Here is a 24242-nt window from a genome sequence, read left to right as displayed (position 1 = left end):
TGCCATTAACCTATGTGTCCCTTTTTTATACAGATTTTCTTTCACTGAACTAATCAAGTACTTTGAAAATGACTTCAAAACTTCTCTCGGTGTCCTTCATACTGGCTGCATTAACATTTTCAATTACATTTTCTCTTCAATCAGATCAGCAAAAGGTTCTACTAGTTTCATTTGATGGATTTCGTTGGGATTACTTATATAGAGTGCCTACACCTAATTTTCATTATATTATGAAGCATGGTGTCCATGTGAAACAAGTTACCAATATTTTTATTACAAAAACTTACCCTAACCATTATACTTTGGTAACTGGCCTCTTTGCTGAAAGTCATGGGATTGTGGCCAATGACATGTTTGACCCTATTCTGAACAAAACTTTCTCCTTGGAACACATGGATATTTATGCATCTGAGTTTTGGGAAGAAGCTACACCAATATGGATCACAAACCAGAGGGCAGGATACACCAGTGGTGCCGCCATGTGGCCTGGAACCGATGTGCAAATACACAAGACCTTTCCTACTCACTATATGCCTTACAACGAGTCTGTCTCATTCGAAGAGAGAGTTGCAAAGATTATTGAGTGGTTTACATCGGAAGAGCCTATAAATCTTGGGCTTCTGTATTGGGAAGATCCTGATGACAAGGGTCACGACTTGGGACCTGACAATCCACTCATGGACCCTGTTATTTCAGATATTGACAAGAAGTTAGGGTACCTTATCAAAATGCTGAAAAAGGCAAAGTTGTGGAACAGTTTGAACCTAATAATCACAAGTGATCATGGAATGACCCAGTGTTCTGATGAAAGGATAATAGAACTTGACCAATATCTGGAGAGAGATCACTATATTCAGATTGACCAATCTCCAGTAGTAGCCATTTTGCCAAAAGAAGGTAAGCCTGCAGCTTGCTCTTTTCAAGTTGGGTTTTCTCTTGAATATCTATCTATCTCTTTCTTCAAGACTTTTTCCATTCTGAAGAAGCCCATGTTCTCTCTTTGAAACATAGTCCTCTCTTTCCTCATATCTTTGTAACTAATTTCTTTCACTAACAATTGTCTTGTGTCACTTTAAAAACGGTTTAAAAAAAACTTTAAAAAGCACTTGAAAATAAACTTCTGGGAAGTTTATTATGAGGTTGTTTCCATGTGGTTGATGTGTGAATTTTAATTTTAATGTGGCAAGCCTGTTGGTGTGATGTCAATATTCTTCTATTTTAATCTTTAGATTCTAAAGAGAATGTCTTTTCAAAGTCTAGTATTTACTAGAATATTGAAATTGATGCTTTCTATATTTATAGTAGTCTGATTTAACCATGTTGGAAACATCCGTAGGGTGTTGCCTTGCACGTGGCTGACCCAGGATGAACCTCGCTTAGATCCTTGGCATTCCATATGGTCCCCCAAGCCTAGAGCGATTTCTGAGCGCATAGCCAGGAGTAACCTCTGAGCATCAATGGGTGTGGGCCCCAAAACAAACAAATAAACAAAAAAAAAACAAACTTTGAGATGCAAAGTATTTGCATGCAATTTTATTGATTTCATGGAAGCCCTAAAGTTTTTAAAAAACTTTGTTGAGACATAGCAGCTATGGAAAGTAATAACAGTACATGGAACATTTTACAGTCTTTCCTCAAAGGCTGATAGTGATTGTATCATCCTAATACCTAATAATAGGTATCATTTCTGGGTTTTTTTTTTTATTATTATTATTTCTGTTTTAAGAGTGACAAGTAAATGGAGAGTAAGACTCAGCGCTTCTCACTTTGTTTCATCGCCTCTTAGGGTCATCCTAGGTATTAATGGAGATAATAGAGTTTTGTTTTGCTTTATTTTTTTGTTGTGTTTGGTTTTTGGTGGCAGAGGTGGGTTTATCCACATCTGACAGTGCTCAAAGTCTATGACTGGCTTATATGTAGGAGTGACCCCTAGTGGCATTGAGGGAACATGTGGTGCTGAATCTACAAATTAAGCTTTGAATGTTAAAATATGCATTTGCCATGTTAATGAGTAAGAGAAATAGAATGCCTCTCTCAAATATAGGCAGGGGAAGGAGGAGAAGGAGATAGGGGCATTGGTGCTGGAAATGTTGCCCTGGTGAAAGGAGGTGTGCTTTTTATGGTTAGAACCCAACTATAATTATGTTTGTAAGCATGGTGTTTAAATAAAGATATTATTAAAAAATATGTCATGTGCATAATGTAACTATTTCAACACATTCAGCATAAAATATTTTGGTGTTGTTTAAGTAAATGACCTTAACCCTTCCATTTATTTTATATGATCAGAATGGTGTTTCCATGCTGAGAAGTCCTTTGTAACAAGTGGATGTGAAAAACTATAAGAGTGTTAAAAGATAAAGTCAGTTTTACTGCATGTGAACTTTAAACACTGTCAGGCCTTTAAAGAACTTTTGACATTTTACAAATTACCTTCTATCTCCAGTCTGTCTTTTTCCAACCCTCACCACCCTCCTTCCACGTAACCATATTATTTTTGCTATAGATTCTCCATCTCTGAACTCATAAGTTGCAAGTCAGCTCTTTGTGTTCATTGGCTAGATACTGAACTTAGGGTCACGAATTAGTGTGGTTTATGTCTTTAAAATTGACCATAAGATCTCTGTTTCTATCAGATACTTTCTTAATTTTATAAAGTGAATTTACTTTTGTTATTTGAGGGTTGTGGTTGTTGTTGTGGCAATGCTTTACTCCTGGCTCCTCTGCACTCAGGAATCACTCCTGGAGTGCTCAGGGAACCATATACAGGACTAGTCACTGAACCAGGTCAGGTATGTGCAAGGCAAGCATGCAATGTATTAGTACCACAAGCTTTCCTATTGCTCCAAGGTAAATTATCTTATAACAGGTTATTTCTGTGTCCTCAAAATAGATGGGAGTTCCAAAGTCTGTCTGTCAGTCAGTCAGTCTCTCTCTCTCTCTCTCTCTCTCTCTCTCTCTCTCTCTCTCTCTCTCTCTCTCTCTCTCTTTCCCTCTCCCTCTCCCTCTCCCTCTTCCTCCCTCCTTCCTCTTTCCTCAGCAGGATTAATCTCTGTTGCCCAGGATTGTTTCTTGTTGGTTTTAACTATGAATGACTTGCTCTGAGTGCCTCTCCTTCTTGTCTCTCTTTTAGGTAAATTTGATGAAGTCTATGAAGCCTTAGCACATGCTCATCCTAATCTTACAGTTTACAAAAAAGAGGAGATTTTAGAAAGATGGCATTATCGACACAACAGTAGAATTCAACCAATCATTGCTGTGGCTGATGAAGGATGGTATATTTTACAGAACAAGTCAGATGGCTTTATGTGTGAGTATGTCAGAGTATTTCTCCCCATTCTGTATTGTTTGCTAACGTGGAAATTTTGTAAAGTGTGTAATAACAATAGTAACTGGATAACTAGCTAGCAAATAGAGGGGCGTTAAAAGAGCTAAGCTTATAGGTGAATTTATATTTTTCTCTTAAAGATATCAAAACCAACAATAGACCCAATAACCTATGCTTCTTATAACAATCTTTTTTGTTTGTGCTGTTTTGTTTTGTTTTTTTTTGGGGGGGTCACACCTGGCAACACTCAGGGGTTATTTCTGGCTCCATGCTCAGAAATTCCTTCTGGCAGGTTCAGGGGATCATATGGGATGCCAGGATTCGAACTACCATCCTTCTGCATGCAAGGCAAACGCCTCATCTTCATGCTATCTCTCCAATCCCTCATTTTATTTTTTAATTTAAATTATTATTAAATTCTATTACTCATTCTTTTTTATTATTATTACTCATTCTTAACCTGAGTTACACAAAAGAATGACACCCTACTATCCAAAAATCACTAATTCTTGAAGTGTTCCCATGCATATATCAGCAATATCCCATAATACTTAGAAACTTGTTAGAAATGCAGCCTCTTGGGTTTAGAGAAACTAAGAAACTAAGGGCAGAGCCTAGCCATCACCATCCCAAAAAGTGCCTTTAGGCATACAGTATTAAGTACTATCCAGTGGATCAATCTCTTATGATAGCGGCTTATCATTTTAGAACAAAGTCCTTTTACAGAGGAAAGGTCTTATAGCTAATTATTTCATTTAAAATCTCATTCTCTAGAGGCCAGATTGGTGGTGTAGTGGTAGGATGTTTGCCTTGCATGTGGCTGATCTAGGATAGACCGAGGTTCGATCCCCCGCCGCCCCATGTGGTCCCCTAAGCCAGTAGCGATAGTCAGGAGTAACCCCTGAATGTCACCAAGTGTGGCCCTAAACTCAAGATAGATAGATAGATAGATAGATAGATAGATAGATAGATAGATAGATAGATAGATAGATAGATAGATAGATAGATAGAAAATAAAGTCTCACTCTCTAGTAAAAAGTATAATGTTGGATATAATGGCTACTAGACTATAAGCCCTGTTGATACTGCTCCAGCCCATTCAATGCAGCTTTTAAAGGTTTTACCCTTTAATTTTGCATCATATGATAAATCAGAAGATTCCCAATGCTTTTACTTTATTTGTACTTTATTGTTCTTTATTTGAAGCATTTACTTACACTAAATGTATACAGTGCAGCTTAGCCTTGAGTCTTGTGTGAACTGCTGAATTGAATATCTTATTCATAAGCATTATTCTGTTCTTTTATTAGCAAATTGTAGTCATAACTAGAATTTGGTTTTTGTGGTATCTGTATTTACTGTTTTCCCCATATTATGAATTTATTGCTTTCATAGCTAATATTTTTAACCACTTTTACAATTAAAACAATCAATGGAACAAGTATTTGCAGCATATTAGTTCATCTGCCTCCTCCTCTCTAAAAAAAATTACTTTTATATCCCTTATGTGACTCAGCTTTGTTCTTAACCTTTTCTCCTCCACCGCTCGAAGTAATGTATGCCTGTAAGCAAAATTTGTAATCTTGACTTATTCCATGAAATGAATTCTATTATGAAAACAACATGGGGCCGGCGAGGTGGCGCTAGAGGTAAGGTGTCTGCCTTGCAAGCGCTAGCCAAGGAAGGACCACGGTTCGATTCCCCCGGCGTCCCATTTGGTCCCCCCAAGCCAGGGGCAATTCCTGAGCCCTTAGCCAGGAGTAACCCCTGAGCATCAAATGGGTGTGGCCCGAAAAAAAAACAAAACAAAACAAAACAAAAAAACCAATAGAGATTGTTTGTATGAGTTTATTTTATTTTAAATGTCAAGTTTGCATACATTAATACAGTTCTATCAGTACAATAGTTATTTCCATTTAAAGCCATCTGTTTGGTTAACTTACACATGATTTTATCTTTGCAGTAGGTAACCATGGTTATGACAACGCACTGGCAAAAATGCATCCAATATTTTTAGCCCAGGGTCCTGCCTTCAGAAAGAATTTCACAAAAGAAGCCATGAACTCCACAGATTTGTACCCACTGCTATGCCACCTCCTCAATCTCACAGCCGAGCCACACAATGGATCCTTCAGCAGTGTCCGAGATATGCTCAGTTCACCAGCCTCAAGAGCAATTTCTTATACACAGAGTACAACACTCCTCCGTGGGAGTGGTAAGCCAAGAGAATATGACCAACATGAGTCTTTGGCTTATTACATAGGGGTTTTTCTTGGAAGTATTATAGTTATTGTATTTTTTGTGGCTTCCATTAAACATTTAATTCACAGTCAGAAGCCAGCCTTACCAGAGATGCAGGCTGAAATAGCACAACCCTTATTACAAGCCTGATGATACTTTGAAGTGGACAATGTATAATTATGCCAGCGTTCAAAGGTTTCATATTTTAGGAAACCAGCACCAGGCATGTGCACAAACCATTCATCAGTTATATTATAGATAGATAAACATACATATGTCAACATGCCCATACCTACAAAGGATTAAAGATGTGGATGTATGTTTTCATGTTTATCAGCTTTAGCGGGGCCAGTAGGTTGCCTTGCACGCAGCCAACTCAGGGCTGATCTCAAGCTTTCCATATGGCCTTCCCAGAGTGATTCCAGAGTGCAAAACAAGGAGTAAGCCCTGAGCACCCCCCCCCAGATATGTTCCCCCAAAAGAGTGGGTAATTTCCTGATTTAATCAGACTTGACACAGATAAAATATATATTTAGTAATTCTGCACTATACATTGCACTTTACTCTTTTAGTGAGTACTTTGATAAGAAATGCAATTTATTGGTGATTTTTCTTATAATTTGGTTTGAAAAGCACCATTTTGTGCCCATTTATTATAGATTATTTGTTAATTGACGAGAATTACTTGGTTAATGGAATAGAATTCTTAATAATCTCTGAATAGTTGTAGGAATACATCCCCTTATATTGAGAGAGTACAAAGAAAGTGAAAATTATGAATTAAATTAGCAACTTTTGTCCATTGAATTTCCAACAGTGTTTCCAACAGCAGGATGCATTTTCCTTAGTTATTTCTTTCCTGAGGACATGAATCTTTTTTTTCTCCATCCTTCACCCCCCGCCCCACACACACACAAGATTGAACTTCTAACAGATTCATCTTAAACATGCATTTCTCTTCTATGTAGCCCAGTGTTATCCTAAATAGAAGGGATTGGACATTATCTCAGTAACATTTCATTCAGTAATTAGTTGACTCTTTGAAAACTAAATTACCTTTAATTGTGTTAAAAATAAAATTAGGGGGCCAGTGAGGTGGTGCTAAGGTAAGGTGTCTGCCTTGCCAGCGCTAGTCACAGAACGGACTGCGGTTCGATCCCCAGGTGTTGCATATGGTCCCCCAAGCCAGGGGCGATTTCTAAGCTCTTAGCCAGGAGTAACCCCTGAGCATCAAATGGGTGTGGCCCAACCCCCCCCAAAAATAATAATAATAAAATAAAATTAGTTGTTTCTAGTAAAAGAGCACAGGCATCTTTCATATTTGGCTATTTGAAAATCAGATATTGCAAGAGAGCACAAATGTTTATTAGATAAAACATATTTGACCATTTGATCCTTGAACAATCAGGAACTTGGAAGAAAAAATAGACAGAAATATATCTGAGTTGTTGTAACCGAAAATAGTATTAGAAGCCGCATTTCTAATACAGAAACTAGCAAAATAAGGCTTAAGGTAACAGATACTGAAGAATAGTGAAATTATACATTTGTTTTAAGAAATATTTGAACACTGATAACTGTTCAGTGGAACTGGAAATTAACCTAAGTTCATAAATACACTCCAATACCCTGGGGAGTATTTTCTCAAACTACCTCCTAGTTTTGTTTTGTTTAGTATTGTTTTTTTTTTAACCTTAACCTTTAACCCTTAACCCAAACCGTGCTTTGTTTCTCTTCAGTAAATAGTCAGGCTATGGTTCCTTAGAGAAAAGAAGAGGAAGACCTGGAATGAAAGCTTTCTTGGAAGAAAATAAAAACTAGTTTATACACATATCCTACAGAAATAATACTGTGATTACTTATAGGTAATTACCACATGACTTATTTTGTGTGTGCTTATGTACCAGTTGACTGATTAGAGGAAATGTTATATGTATTCCAGAAAGAACAGAAAAATGTAAAATCAGGCATGGCACAAGAAAATGTAATTTTAAAAACTTAATATGAGTTAAATGTCTTTTAAGTGATAATGCCAATAATGAATATTAGAATGTAATTCTTATTTAATTATACAGTCAGTTCACAAACTAGATTGGCACTACTGGAAAAGTGCTACAGATTCAAAAGCTGAAAAAATTGATAGCAAACTCTTAGGTTTATAGCATGGATTATAGCTTAGAATGTATAACTATTCGTGTTGGCATATTTTGCAAGCATTTATTGAAATATCAATGACAAAATGAAATTGGTCTGTTTAAAAGTATTATGCTTTAAGTGATATCTGCACACTTAAACTAATGGTTGCATTAAATTCATGTAGAAGGTGCTATGACGAATGGTAAAAATATTTTGTAAAATTGATGAAGTCATTAAAATTCTGGTACTAAGATTTGATTGATTATTGGTTTCTTTTGTTGATAAATGCTCTATTTTGGTAAACTATTAGCAAGGAAGTTAATTTGTAAGAAAATTTTAAAATTTAACTTTGCAGGAAAAATCTCATCGTAGCTCTTTGTATTACATTTATAGCTTCAAGGTCATACTATACAGAATATAGAAATAAAATTTAGGCCTAATTTTACTTAAGAGGTAAAAAAAAGTAGTGACCACTATTATCCTGCCTTTTTTTTTTATCATTATTACTTTCCATCATTTGATTGCACACATACAGATTTATTTTATCAATATGCACCAATATGTATGTTTTGCAATTTCTTCTTTCATATTTTACCATTTAGACTTAAAATAGTCTTACAGGTTCCAGGTAAATACTAAAGCTATTTGTACTTTCAGACAATCCTGGATCAACAATATGATCTTCAAAGTCACCAGGTCATTCATGAGCACAGAACCAGGGATAGTTCCTAAACACCAGCAGATGTTGTCCCCTTCAAAAAAAGGAATAAAAATGGGGCCCGTAGAGATAGCACAGCGGCATTTGCCTTGCAAGCAGCCAATCCAGGACCAAAGGTGGTTGGTTCGAATCCCGGTGTCCCATATGGTCCCCCGTGCCTGCCAGGAGCTATTTCTGAGCAGACAGCCAGGAGTAATCCCTGAGCACCGCCGGTGTGACCCAAAAACCAAAACCAAAAAAAAAGGGATAAACATTGCTTGCATGGTGCTTTCTGACTGGGATACAATCAGTATTGATTTCATTTCTAACAAGGACATATTATTTCTAGAAATTCTATTGGAAGTCCTGGTTCTTACTAATCATGTGTGTGCATTTTTATTTATTTAGAGGGACGATTTGCAAGCAGTGCTCAGGAGATCCAAGGTCATTTTCACTGATGGCATTCAGGGGACTCTAGAACACATTCAATTACTTGCAATGGATTCAAGCATTCATGCAGTGGCAGGGATCAAATCATGCACCCAAACATTTCCAGCCCCATCTCTCTTAAGATGTCCATTAACAGATGGGGTTAATATGGAGAGACTCTAGAGCTAGGGGGGTTATTAGAAACCACTTAGCCCCTTGATTTAGGGTCCCTGCAAAACCTCAGATGAAGCAACTTCTCTTGGAAGTAAGATCCAGATATCTCAATGCAATTTTCTATCGGCATTTCAAGAAAATGAATTTGGGGGGGAAGGGACAGTTCAGTATGTAACAAAAATGGAATGTAAAAACAAAAGGTTCTTGGAAATATAAGAATTTGTATTCTAATTTATTTATCTTTTTGCATTCTTGTCAATAGCACTTGGGCTATTTCATTTTATAAGTTTGAACACTTATTTTTTACATTTTAAAAATCCATTTCTGGGCCCGGAGAGATAGCACAGCGGAGTTTGCCTTGCAAGCAGCCGATCCAGGACCAAAGGTGGTTGGTTCAAATCCCGGTGTCCCACATGGTCCCCTGTGCCTGCCAGGAGCTATTTCTGAGCAGACAGCCAGGAGTAACCCCTGAGCACTGCCGGGTGTGGCCCAAAAACCAAAAAAAAAAAAAAAAAAAAAAATCCATTTCTTTCTAAATTTTTTTTCTTGTAATGTTTTTTTTTTTTTTTTTCGGGCCATACCCGTTTGATGCTCAGGGGTTACTCCTGGCTAAGCACTCAGAAATTGCCCCTGGCTTGGGGGGACCATATGGGACGCCGGGGGGTCAAACCGTGGTCCTGATCCTTGGCTAGCGCTCTAGCGCCACCTCGCCAGCCCCGTAATAATGTATTTTTTTAATCAATTTTTTGCTTTTGGGTCACACAGAGGAACTCAACTTATTCCTTGCTTTGTTCTCAGGGACCCCTCCTGGCCTGACTTTGAATAAAAATCAATGAACTTGAAAATAACCTGCTAGAAAAAAGAAATGTATTCAAGTAGAACTATAAGAGCCAAAGAACACAGTGGGAAGTCTCAGCAGTAGAATGAGAGAAAAGTAAATCAGTGACCTTGAAGATATGGTGAACAGCCCCATCAATAAGACAGAGGCAATATAAATGAGAATGAGGAAAATAAACCTTGAGATTATAAGATAATATTGGCAATAACAAGAGGACCAACCTTGGGATCACAGGTTTCCTAGGAGAAAAATAGAGGGAAAGAGGAAGAATGCCAAGCTGAAGAAATAATAGGTGAAAACTTATCCATTATGAAGAGGCATGCTAAAGCACTTATCCAAGAGGTCCTCAAAGTGTTAAAGTAAATCCAAACATAAGGGCTTATGCTAGGGTAAGGGCTAGAATTATGGTTATGCTTGGGGTTCTGATCAGAGTTAGGTTAGGGTTAGGATTACTATGCAGGTTTGACTATGGTCAAAGTTGAAACTGTGTTGGGATGAATGTTAAATTTAGGATTAGGCCTATATCAGGGAAACAGTACTAGGGATATAGTTATGGTTTAGGTTTAACTATGGCTGAAGAAAAAGAAGTAAACCCAAACAGGTCAGAGAGTTAATATTAGAATGCTATCATGACAATCTTAATGAGTGAAAGAAGTAGAACGCCTGTGTCAAATCCAGGTAAGGGTTGGAAAGGAGGGAGTGGGGGCATTGGTGGTGGGAATGTTGCACTGGTGAAGGGAGGGGGGATGTTCTGTTTATGACTGAAACCCAACTACAATCAAGCTTGTAGTCGTGGTGCTTTGTAGGGTTATATTTTCTCTTAGACTGGTTGATGATGGATCCTCAAGAAGCTTCCAGAGTGGGAAAGAGATTTTCATTCCCCTATCCAGTAGGATGGGGAAGTGATCCTAGGAATACTTATCCACGACAAATAATCCACACAGACAAGAGGGTAAAAAGGCAAGATGGTGGGATGCAGAATCATTTGTCAGCCTGCTAGCAACTCCAAAAGCCCAGAGCCCACCAGCAAACTGTCCCAAAAGATCCTGACCTCCTAGTTCGACACCTATTTATTAGGATCTGAACAGCGCCCTCCAATCTGGAAGGTCGTAGGTGGGAAAGCAGGCAGGGAAATTAATACAAAGATCTCCATGGTACCTAACAGTGCTTAAATAAAAATTTTATATATTAAAATAAAGGAATAATGCTGGTTCTATTCCTGGTACCAAATATCTCCGAGCACCACGAAGAAATAATCCCTTAACACCGTAGTGTGTGACCTCAAAACGAAAACAAAAGGCATACTGTAATCAATGGCAAAAAAACAAAAACAAAAATAGAGACAGACTCCTTAAAGCAGCACAAGAGAAGCAAAATCGCATATCCAAGGGGAAAACTATGATTTATAGTAATTTTTCCAGTGAAAAGAGAAATATGAAATACTCAGCAGATTTTTCTTGTTAAATTCTATAAGCAAAAAATAATGGAAAGCTCTCTCTAAATATATATACACTATTAATGAAAATAATTCCAGCCAAGAATATTCTATTATCATCCAGAGTTGAAGAAGGGGAAAAACATACTCAGACAAACAGCTAACTATAATATAGCATTTATTTTTTTTTTGGGGGGGGTCACACCCGGCAGCGCTCAGGGGCTACTCATGGCTCTATGCTCAGAAAATCGCCCCTGGCAGTCACAGGGGACCATATGGGATGCCGGATTTCAAACCACCATCCTTCTGCATGCAAGGCAAACACCTTACCTCCATACTATCTTTCCAGCCCCTACTATTTAAACCAAATGTGTAAGTGATACCAAATGGCTTCATGTAAAGAGCAGAGATTAAGTGGGAAAGCATCAAATTTCTTAGAGATGCATGGCAATAGATTGCTTCACAGCAATAATTTCTTTAAATGTCAGTGAACTGAAAAGGCCCCGAGTTGTTCAATGGATCTGAATTTAACATTCTATTGATTACAAGAGACACACTTGAACTCACACAATTAGCACAGGCTCAGAGTAAAATGTAAAACAACCACAAACTAAGAATAGACTAAAAATCAGGCAGGGATGACATACTTGTACCAGACCTAATTATGTACAAGTAGAAGAAAATAGTCATATAGAAATGGGCATTTTATACAGTTAAGGGATTAACAGAGAAAGAAGACACATTTTACCAACATATATGCATCAAATTAAGAGATAGCTAAGTTAACCTGGCAGCTAACTGCTAACAGATCTGAGGTGATATATTGATGGCAACACAATATTAGGAGAGTTTCATACCTGTTTTTTTTTTTAATCATTGGGCAGATCACAAAATAGACTATTAATAAATAAGAGTCCTAAATAGGAATTGGAATAAATGTGACTAATAAAATACAAGCCCTCTACCTCCCAAAAGTGAAATATATATTCTTTTCTTATGCACAAAGAATATTTTCCAGGATTGTTCATATGTTGGAATAGAATTCAAGTACTCATAAGGTCTTGTATAAAACAGAAGTACTAACAAGTATCTTTTCAGAACATAATGCCAAGAAAGTAGAAATTAAATAAAAAGTTGAAAGGCTATATATAGTATTCAGAAACAGAACAGTAAATAACAATTAGATCAAAGAAGAAGTAAAACATTATCCAAAACAAATGAGAATGAAAACAGAAACTATCATAACTTTTGGGATACAGCAAAGGCACTAGTAAGGGGAAGTTTATAGCTATATAGATTCATTATTAGGAAAGAAGAAAAAAAAGTCAAACCAATGTCTTAAACTTACAGCTTGAAAAATTAAGAGAAGCCAAATAGAAGAAAAGAAATAATTAAAATATTAGAGCAGAAATTAAAGATACAAAAATCAAGAAAAGAATAAGAAACCCACAGCTAGATGAGAGAAAAAAATAAAACCCAATTAATAGGATCAGAGATGAAAGGGGAGAAAATACACCTCAGCAAAAATAAAAAAACTGTTAAGAAGCTCTTCTGAACAACTCAATGCCACTAAGCAGAGAATCTAGAAGAAATATAATAATTATTGGAATCATAAAATTTTTTAAAATTGTGTTGGATTAATGGGGCCGGAGAGATAGCATGTAGGTAAGGCGTTTGCCTTGCATGCAGAAGGACAATGGTTTGAATCCCGGCATCCCATATGGTCCCCCGTGCCTGCCAGGAGCGATTTCTAGCCTAGAGCCAGGAGTAACCCCTGAGCGCTGCCGAGCGTGACCCAAAAAACAAAACAAAACAAAATGTGTTGGATTAAGTAAAAAATATTAACAGATCAATCATTAGTAAGGAAACTGAAATAGCAATTACGTATCTATTATAAAACAAGAGTTCTGATCTTGACAGGTTGACTAGTGAGTTCTACCAAAACTTCAAAGAATACCAAATGATCAAATTCCTCACAGACTTTCAAACTATTAAAGAAACACAAATTCTTCCTAACAACTTCTAAAAACCCCACATTACCCTAATACCAAAGCAGACAGAAATAATCACTAAAAAAGGAAGATTAAAGACCAATATTTCAGATTAACCTTGATGCAAGCAAGATCTTCAACAAAATCTTAGTAAAACAAATTCAATGTATAAAAAGGATTTCATCCCAGAGAGGCAAAGAGGTTTCAATACACATCAATTGATTAATTTAAAACACTACCAAGCATGAAAAATTATTTTAAAAAAAACCATGTCAAGAGATACAGAAAAAGTATTTGACAAGATTTAACATCTGTTCATGGTTAAAAACTCTAAAAAATAAAATAAGGATAGAATATGTGTATCTCAAGATAGTAAGGGCTATTTACAATAAAACTAGACACAATATCATACTCCATGGCAAAAATAAAAATGAAACAAAAACCACAAAAATACTGAGCCTTTTGAGATTAGGCACAAAGCAAAGATATCCTTTCTCCATTTTTAATGCAATATTCTTTTGAAGTTCTTCACCACAGCAACTAAGCAAGAAAAAATAAAAGAAATACAGATTACGGACCAGAGAGAGAGCATGGAGGTAAGGCGTTTGCCTTTCATGCGAAGGTCATTGGTTTGAATCCCGGCATCCCATATGGTCCCCCAAGCCTGGCAGGAGAGATTTCTGAGCGTGGAGCTAGGAGTAAGCCCTGAGCGCTGCCAGGTGTGACCCAAAAACTAAAAAAAAAAAAAAAAAAAAAAAAAAGGAATACAGATTAGAAAAGAAGTTCAACTAGTACTATTTGCAGATGATACAGTAATATACATAGAAAATTCTAAATACTCTATTAAAAAATAGCCTAAAATAATCCAATATAGCAAAGTAGGAGTCTAAAAAAGTTTTTAAAATTTTATATACAGATGAATTGAGAAGAAAAAGGTAATCCCATTTAAAAGATCAAGTGCAAAAGGACAAAATTCTTAGGAATTAACTAAGGATGTGAAAGGAATATTTTGAAACAGTAAGACATTATTGAAATATATCAATGGACATCAGGAAATAAAATATTACATGTTCATGAATTGGAAGAATTAAATTGTCAAATGAACACTCTACCCAAAACATACAATTTCCAAGCAACTCCCATCAAAATTATTGTAACATTTTTCAAGGGATTAGGAAAAATCCCTACTAAAATTTATGAAATCATGAAACTCCCAAATAGAAAAAGCCATTTTATGATCAAAGATATTGCCATTTCTGGACTTCGTATTATGCTAGTTATAAAGTTATAATAAGTAATCAAACTGTGCTACTAGAATAAAGATAAGACTCTCAGGCCAATGTATGAGAATTGAGAACCCAGAAATAAATCCCAAAATTTATTAAGTTCATCTATGACTAAGGAACTGGGTGCATAGAGGTGTTGGAAAATCCTGGTAGCCACAAACAAAAAAAAATAAAATATAAAGGAGTCATACTGCAAAAGCTAAAGAAGTATTTGCAAAATCAGAATACATAAAATACAGTGAGAAAAACATAGGCAAAACTACAAACCTCATAGATGACTTTTATGATTTGCTTTATTATCAGATATAATAGATACAAAACTGTAAACAAATGGGACTACATCAAACTAAAAAAAAATTTTGCATGGCAAAAAAACCCTCAGACTAAAATAAAGCCACTCAACTAAATGGAAGAAACATAGTATTTTGCACGTATTAGATAAAAAGCAAATGTTCAAGTTATTTAAGGTATCCACAATGTTCAACAACAAAAACTAATTAACCCATCAAAATATGGGAAGAGATGAACAGGCACTTCTTTGGAAAAAATATATGGATGACCAGTAGTAGGCATTTTTTATGAGCCTTCTCTCTATAACATGTGGGCCCATGTTTGCTTTATTTATTTTAAAATATTTTTAGTTAAGCACTATGATTGCAAACATGTTTGTCGCTGGGTTTTAGTTGGCATTTAAGTTTCTGTTAGGAAATGCAAGCCAAAATGAAAATATCTCTACACCAGTGAGAATAACATCTATCAAAAATGAAGTCTTCAAGGGTCTCTTGGAGCATATTTTCTTTGTTGGAGTCTGGAGAGATAGTACACTGGGCTTGCAAGTGGCAGTCCCAAGATTAATTTCAGTACCCCATATGGTTTCTCAGGCTCTGCAAGAAGTGATCCATGAATAGAGAGAATTGCTGCATTACTGGATGTGGCCCCCAAACAAAAAGACTGAAAAGCACCAGTGTTGGTAGAGATACGGTTAAAAAAAGAACATTGTGATTATGAAACTCAGTTCTGACTATGTAAATCATGATGCCTGTTATTTCATAAAAAATGAGTTAATAAGGGCCAGAGAGATAGCATGGAGGTAGGGCATGTGCTTTGCATGCAGAAACAGCGGTTTGAATCCCAGCATCCCATATGGTCCCCCAAGCCTGCCAGGAGCAATTCTGAGCATAGAGCCAGGAGTAACTTGAGTGCTGCCGCTGGGTGTGACCCAAAAATCAAAATAAAATAAAACAGTTAATTACTGCATTAATAGAAGTCAAAACTGTGGAATCTGTATTAAACTGTAGAAAACGTTAAAACATTAAAACTACATATAAAGTAAAGTTTAAATACCAAAACTTCCCATCTCACTCTCAGTGATTTCTAATCACTGGAAATAGTCACTTATTGCAGAAAGTAAGAGTAAAAAGTATTGTCAAACTTCTTCCCCGTCTACAGTTAGCCAATAATTAGAGCTCCAAAAATTCTGAAACATCGTGTTTTTCTTTACTAATATTTATGCTTGAATTATATATTTATATATTTTAAAAACTGTAGTAAGGTGCTGCAAAAAATAAAATGTTATACACTTAATTTTTTTTTAAATCTATAATTCCTACCTGGTCTTCTTACGTATATGCATAGGTGACTAATATGCTAGATAATATGCTAATATGATAATATTCTAACAGATAATATGCTAGGTAATGTTTGAAATATAAATACAAGGAGCTTTCTTTATTTAAAATAAACAATAACACCTATGTGGATTTTTACAATATTACTACATAATTTCAATACTTAGCATAGTAAATATATTTTAAGTTGATAAATTTTAAAAATGACACTTTATTCTATAATAATTACAGCAAAAAATTTTTGGTAGGTTTTATTATTCACATAAAATGTTTTAATTGTAGGCAAAGTCATTAACTATATTCAAACATTGTAATAAAATATATTTTACTTTAAGGCACTATACATAAATTTCTCTAAGGTACACTCATATCATTTTGTTTACATATGACTTAAGAACAATAAATAAACACTTTCTATTCCGTCTCTTTCCTTCATTTATATATTTATGTACACATAACAAAGTAAAGTCCTCCAAATAAGAGGAACTAAATGCAATAATTCTAGATTTTACCAGTTAGGGGCAAGAAAAGGAGGTGCCTCAGAAATAACACAAACATTTTTAATCCTTTAGTGTTCCAAAACTTTATCTTTAAATTCCTAAACCACTTTTCATGGACTAACACAAAATATATAGCACAATGAATTCTTATTCTGAGAACAAAAGAACGTGGACAATACTGACAGCAGAAATGTCCCCATGTTATAATAAGCAGTGTACACTCTAAATTCACTCACAGATTTAACAATTATGTTAAAATATATGAAAAGTAATTATTTATATGAGTCAAATTTTGAAGAAATGAAGAGGCAGCACACAGGCTACAGATATAAATAGTGCTAAGATGTTATTTGGTGACTTAACATGAATAATGTACTCGAATCCAAATTCTATGAAAATAACGATAGCCAAAAATGATACATAAAAGAACCAAAGGTAAACATAAAAATCTTTCTTACTCTGATCCAATCAAAACAGGATTTGTGCTCAGGTTAGAAAAATTTTGATAGTACTTAAGATACTTCCAGTTACAACAAGTAATTTGAGAAAGTTAGATCTAGCAACAAACTTAATGAAATATTTTTTCCCCCCTTCGGTATATTTGGGTCAGATTTTGTGATGCTTAAGGCTTACTCCTGGCTCTGTGCTCAGGAATCACTCCTTGCAGGCTCAGGAGACCATATGGGGTGCCAGAGGTAGAACCAAGATTGGCTGTGTTCAAGGCTCTAGCCCTAAACTTAATGAACCTTTAAAAATTATGTGTTTTTTTTTAATTTGAGGATTAAAAGAGAGTAAGATCATATGCCATGTAACTATTAGTTTGTGAGAGTTCTGGTCTATTAGGATGAGATAGACCAAATAACATCCAGTTTCTTCTTTCTCTGATTATGTCATTTTAAGTCTACAAACCCATACTTTCAAACATATATACACTGCACATCCATACACACACAATTAAAATACTTGTTTTTTTTTTGTTGTTGTTGTTTTTTTATTTTTGGGCCACACCCGATAATGCTCAGGGGTTACTCCTGGCTATGTGCTCAGAAGTTGCTCCTGGCTTGGGGGACCATATGGGACACCGGGAATTGAACCGCGGTCCGTCCAAGGCTAGCGCAGGCAAGGCAGGCACCTTACCTTTAGCGCCACCGCCCGGCCCCTTTTTTTGATTCTTTTTTTTTTTTTAATTAAAATACTTGTACACAGATATTAAGCACAGAGAAAAGTACTTTTCTCTATTAATTTCTTATTGGCAATAATCTTCAGAATATATCTTTTGAGAACAACTTAACAGGTTTAACAAAGACAGTGATGGCTTAGGCATCGTATTACATGGTGTTTTTTATGTAAAGCTTTTTCTAACAGTTAACATTCCTTCCTATGGCAGATCTTTTCTGACTAGTTAACAAATTTTATTAACTATTACAGAAAAATGCCTATCCCTGGGTTGGAGATAAAAATTCTATTAAAGGTACATATAAAAATATCAGAAACCTTTCTTTCCCTGATACACGAATTCCACTAATTGCATAAGGATTGCTGTTGTTTCATTTACAAATATAAAATTAGAAAAGCATGCTTATGAAAAGTTGGTATATTTTCCTCAAAATATATAGCAGACCTTCATTGCAAAAAAAAAAAACAAACAAACAAAGTGCATATGCATTATTTTTCTCAAAAAAACTTCTGAGAGAAAGGCTTGGTGTTAAATAAGTACATTATTAGCAATTTTCATACAATGAGGGTATGCATTAGTTTAATGCATCAAAAATAGGGGCCGGGCGGTGGCGCTCGAGGTAAGGTGCCTGCCTTACCTGCGCTAGCCTAGGAGACGGACCGCGGTTCGATCCCCCGGCGTCCCATATGGTCCCCCAAGCCAGGAGCGACTTCTGAGCGCATAGCCAGGAGTAACCCCTGAGCGTCACCGGGTGTGGCCCAAAAACCAAAAAAAAAGAAAAAAAAAAAAGCATCAAAAATAAAGAAAAAGAAGACAATAACTTTAGAACGCTTGGTCTAAAATCTTAGTCCCTTCTTCAAAGCATATTGTGAATAGTTATGGCACATTTTCAGGGTATAACATCGGCTTTGTGACTAACCAAAGAAATTTGATATAAATCCCAACACATTACTCAATTAAAGGATCATCGTCTTCTTGTAGCTGGAGTCGGGAAAATGGTTGAGGTGCAGACAGTCTATTTTGCATGACAATTATAAGGCACGTTAGAGTGGTTAAGATCAAGAGTGCACCAGCAACAATACCAATGGCTTCTGGTAGACTAATGCACCACTGATCAGTCAATAAACACTTGGTATGACTAAAAGTTCCATTGTTGGGATGTGGTTTCAATCTCAAGATGTGACACATCATTGGATAAATATCCACAACATTAATTGTGCTCTGTTTGTAGCCTTTGTGAAATGCAGGACCGTGAGCTGCTAGAAATGGATGCATACTGGGCAACGAATTATCATAACCATGGTCACCTACTGATAAAAAAAGAACAAAACCACATTAGTCTCTCCTAATAATTTTCTTCTAGTGCAAACATACTAACTTCTTTCCAATGTTGCCTTGATCTATTAACATTCTAATTAGCTGGGGTAAACAGAGTCTAAACTAAAAATGTCTATTTCTTCAACTCAGCCATATTCCTATTTACATACACTCCTTCCCAGTACTTCATAACTACAGGATTTAACACTAGTTCTCAACCTGATGTATTTATCTCCAAAACTGTTCTTCTCTAAGGAGTAGATAAGAGGAAAACAAGTGAATGGGGTAGAAGTGAAGTCTACTAAATCACTCCTGTAATAAACAACAATAGAACTTATTTCTCATTTAATGACAGTTAATGAAACACCGTAACACTGGAGTACCACATAATTAAGAATGTCAGAAAGAATTCTTGTATTGAATATGAAATCTAAATAAATGACTCAACTTGCAATTTGAGTGAAATCTAACTCAAAGGAAACTGTGATGGATCCTGAGAAAACTTCAATATCACATTCTCAACTTTTAATTATACTTTTTTATTCTTTAAATATGCCTTTTAGTTTTCATTAGCTGCATATTAAGTTCACTTTCATACAAATTGCAAGAGAATGAGTGAGAATAATAAATATTATTTTATTGCTTTTTGTATAAAGATATTATAAAAATAGGCATATGACAGTGTTTTAAAAAGTAGAATATAGGGGCCGGGCGGTGGCGCTGGAGGTAAGGTGCGTGCCTTGCCTGCGCTAGCCTAGGATGGACCGCGGTTCGATCCCCCGGCGTCCCATATGGTCCCCCAAGAAGCCAGGAGCAACTTCTGAGCGCATAGCCAGGAGTAACCCCTGAGCGTCACAGGGTGTGGCCCAAAAAAACCAAAAAAAAAAAAAAAAAAAAAAAAAGTAGAATATAAACCTGTACAGGTTTCAACACAGTAAGAATATGCAAACAGTGCAGCAGGAAAAAATAATCTACAAGGAAAACTCCTACAAGGAAGTTTCGGTGTCTTTATATTGAGTGATTGTGAATAGGTTTGATTCTATTTCCTACATCTGTCTTTAGTTTCCAAATTCTTAATAAAACATAGATAATATAAATAGGAATTATATACAGATTCCAATAGCCCTTAATTTTATCTTTGCCTGATGCATCTGAATTGCTGGAATTCAGAAATCTGCATATGACTAGCCATTCAACCTTTCACTTGCCATGATTGTTTTTGTTTTGAGTCATATCTGGCTATAGCTCAGAGGTTACTCCTGACTGCACTCAGGAATTACTCCTGTTTGCTCGGGGAAACCATAAGAGATAATGAGACTAGAACCTAGGTGGGTGGTGTGAAAGCAACCTACCCAATTTTCTCCAGCACTCAGATCTCCAACTATTTTTATGAACAGTGTAATTTAAACCTCCCATAACGGTTTGTTTACAAAGGTTTATGGTTACTTTCCCACCATAAAAGTAGTGGTGACAGAAGTTTTCTGGTTCACAAAGCCTAACGTACTTATTATGTGGCCTTTTACAGAAAAAGTTTTCTGACTAGTGGTATAAGCTATTAGGTCAGAATAGAAAAGGGGGAGAAAAAATACTCAAATTCAATATAACATATAGCTAAATAAGCATCTGCTTCAGAAAGACCTGTACATTTTAGGAAAAATTCTGATACATCAACTTTGTTTACTTGTTCATTTGGGTGGCTTTCAGGAAAGACTTAGCATACTTGAAGAAATCATAAAATATAGAAGCGGGGCTGGAGAGATAGCATGGAGGTAAGGCGTTTGTCTTTCATGCAAGAGGTCATCGGTTCAAATCCCAGCGTCCCATATGGTCCCCCGTGCCTGCTAGGAGCAATTTCTGAGCATGGAGCCAGGAGTAACCCCTGAGCACTGCCGGGTGTGACCCAAAAACCACAAAAAAAAAAAAATATAGAAGCAGTCTGCACTAGCAAACTCCTCCCACTTTTACTGTTTCTTTACTTTTCTCACACCTTCAAAAATAAGAACCAAACTTGAAAAAGTTACTAACAATTTAAGTTCTAAAAAAGAAAGTAGAACTGCACCTTCACTCTCATTCAGATCTACGGCCAGAGGCTAGAGATAGTGGAGGCCCAGTATGCAGTCATGTGGGTTTGATCCCCACTACCACATATAGTCCCCCTGAATAATGCTAGGGGAGATCCCTGAGCACAGAGCTTGAAACAAGTCCAAGTACACCAGCAAGAGCTCAAGCTCATGAATAACATAAACCTAGTAGGGGCATAAATATCCACTACATTAATTGTGCTGTTTGTTGTCTTTGCAAAATGCAGAGTTAGATGCTGCTAGAAATGCTGATACAAATGGATGAAATAGTTAAACTGTGGTTACTGTAATTGCTGCTAAATGAAAACAGAATAGGATGGACCTGAGAATTATACAGTTAAAAACTGTATTAAATATTTTGTGTGACCATTTGTCAATCAAACTACCCTGCTAATAAAACCAGCTTACAGCATTCAAATTTTCCCTAACATGCAACAGAAATATCCTAAATACTTACATTTTACTAATGAATTATTAAGCACAATTGTCCAACCTTCATCGGCAATCAAAATTATGGGCTGAATTCGATCATTATGTTGGTAATGGAATTTGGGAGGAATGTCTTCTTTGAGATAAACCTTCATGTGATGATTACAAGTTTTCAGTTTGTTATAAACTTCTGTTCTATCTAGAAGAAAAAGGAAAAGCAAAGGAAAAAAATGAAACAGCTCAAGGAAAAGGTAAAAAGAAAAACATACTTCTTTTTTTTTAAACATACTTCTAACTAGAATATTTAGCATCCTAAACAATTATATCACTAGAACTGTGATTTTATTTTTGAAAATAATTTAATAAAATTTAAATATTCTGGGGTCAGAGAGATAGCACAGCGGTAGGGCGTTTGCCTTGCATGTGGCCAACCTGGGAGGGACCTGGTTCAGTTGATTTCCAGCATCCAATAGGGTCCCCAGCCTGGCAGGGGTTATTTCTGAGTGCAGAGTCACGAGTAACCCCTGAGCACTGCCGGGTGTGGCCCAGAAAACAATCAATCAATAGATAAATAAAGTTAAAAAAATTAAATATTCTTTATATATATATATATATATATATATATATATATGAATAATTATACCCTTGACATTAAAACCCAGAGCAATAATTATGACACTGTTAGTAACTGGTACATACACGTAATGCTAAACACATGTAGATAAACATGTAGTCACCTTTTTTCAAGCATTCAAACATTTCGTTTTCTAATTAGCTTTTGGGATAATTTTACAAAGTTTACTAAGTAAACATCAAACTACATATTATTAATTAAATATCAATAGGAGAAAGATGCATCTCACACAAAACCCCAAGATTTTTCCTTTTCCCATTAAGATGAAAAAATAATATATAACCCTATTCTGTGCTAAGTCTAAGAGTGATAGGGTTCTAAGCTACAAAAGTCAGAGCTCCATTCTTTTATAAAATACTTCCTCCTCATTTGGCCCACTCAAATACCCTCTCATTATGTTTACTTACTTATTTTGGGAAGTATTGCAGCAACTGGGGTTAAATCTATGACAGTGTAGTCTGAGTGATTGATGCAGAGGTCCAAATTTATCACTCTTTCTTCAGAACATTGGGTCATCCCATGATCACTTGTGATGATCACATTAAGATTTTCCCATAATCCTACCACCTTGAGTCTATGAACCAAATCACCAATAAGGTCATCGACTTCCTTTAACACTCTGCTCATATTTTCTTTATCTTCAGGCCCGTATCTGTGGCCACTTGCATCTGGTTCTTCCCAATAGAGGGTTGCAAAGGTGACCGGAGGACTTGAATTGTTCAGCCACATGGTAATATTATTGAGTCTCTCCTCAAATGACACTGAAGAGTTATATTTCATAAAATAGGAAGGTGTAGTATTGTGAATGGCTACGTCAGAACCAGGCCACATAGCAGCAGCACTAGATCTGTTTTCCTGAAGCTCATTGGTCACCCAAATAGGTACCGCTTCATTCCACCAGAAAGGATCCTTATCATTAAAGTCGGAAAAATATTTCTTTGTGGCTGTATCAAACATGGAGTTAGCCACAATGCCGTGGCTTTCTTCATACAAGCCTGTCACAATACTGTAGTGGTTTGGGAATGTTTTTGTGATAAAAACATTCTTAACCTGCTCTATCAAGACACCTTCTTTGATAAAATTCTGGAGATGGGGAAATTCATAGTTCTGCAAATAGTCAGCTCTGAAGCCATCAAAGGACACCAGCAGTAACTTGGGCAGCAAACTGTAGGAGGAATTACCTCGATCACCAATTGCAAGTCCAGACAATAAAAGGAAAATCAACGACTTCATAATGAACATGTTGAGGGATAGCAGTCAGGGTTCCTAAAACATAAAAACATAATTCATAGGTAGAAATGCTATTGGGTTTGGATCAGGCTTCAGGAGTGGCACCACTGGGAAAAGAAAATGAACATTTAAACCCTTTTTATATATCAGTTTTAACTACACCAACTTAAAAACTAAAGTACTTTATTTAAAGCTAACAGTATGAAGCTAAAATAAAAACACTGAAGTTTACTCTGCTTATATAATTTCCTCTTTAGAAATGTCCTACACCAAGTCCTTCATGCTCTGAAAAGGAAGTTCATACCCTCTACAAGGTACGTAATTCTGGCTGGCTGCCTTGCTTATCTGCAGCAACAGGTATTTTTCTACAGATTTAATAAGAACAGGTGAAAAAACAAACATGATTCTTTAACACAAAAAAATTGCAAAGAAATTCTTTTGCATAAATGCCAACCTTCTAGAGTTTCCTGAGGAGGGAGATTAGGTTAATAATTCAAAGTAAAAAAAAAAAATCTAGTTTAGTAACTAGTTCATCCTAATTCCTTAGCCCACAGAAACTAGTAGAAAGTCTACCGTATTGCCTCATTGCCAGCTTTTGTTGACACATGCTAATATCCAAAAGGGGAGTCATGAAAAAAGAAGTTTGAAAAAAAGTTCCATTCACCACCACAGTCGGAGAGTAAGAAACTAA

The 24242-nt window shown here is 36.0% G+C and overlaps 2 protein-coding genes across 3 annotated transcripts in view; one reads left to right on the top strand and one right to left on the bottom strand.

Moving 5' to 3' along the window:
• Positions 1-6395, top strand: part of ENPP5 (ectonucleotide pyrophosphatase/phosphodiesterase family member 5) — a 16720-nt gene extending 10325 nt beyond the window's left edge. Inside the window, exons 2-4 of one of the 2 annotated variants that reach the window (XM_049765507.1) lie at positions 34-897; positions 3134-3310; positions 5292-6395. In XM_049765507.1, coding sequence (XP_049621464.1) covers positions 69-897; positions 3134-3310; positions 5292-5719 — 1434 coding nt within the window. In that variant the 5' untranslated portion in view covers positions 34-68 and the 3' untranslated portion in view covers positions 5720-6395. Of the gene's footprint in view, positions 1-28; positions 898-3133; positions 3311-5291 lie in introns of those variants that run through there. The other variant, XM_049765508.1, reaches the window with a different exon arrangement.
• Positions 6396-18638: 12243 nt separating this feature from the next.
• Positions 18639-23582, bottom strand: ENPP4 (ectonucleotide pyrophosphatase/phosphodiesterase 4). The gene is made up of 3 exons (XM_049765510.1): positions 22729-23582; positions 21716-21886; positions 18639-19170 (listed from the first exon to the last, which is right to left on the bottom strand). Exons 1-3 carry the CDS (start codon positions 23561-23563, stop codon positions 18809-18811), a joined length of 1368 nt encoding a protein of 455 aa, XP_049621467.1. The 5' UTR covers positions 23564-23582; the 3' UTR covers positions 18639-18808.
• Between the last annotated feature and the right edge of the window lie 660 nt (positions 23583-24242).

This window comes from Suncus etruscus, chromosome 18 (assembly GCF_024139225.1).
Source record: "Suncus etruscus isolate mSunEtr1 chromosome 18, mSunEtr1.pri.cur, whole genome shotgun sequence".
NCBI classification, from domain to species: Eukaryota; Metazoa; Chordata; class Mammalia; order Eulipotyphla; family Soricidae; genus Suncus; species Suncus etruscus.
Note: the sequence above shows the minus strand (reverse complement) of the source record. Positions and strands in the feature narration are given on the sequence as shown.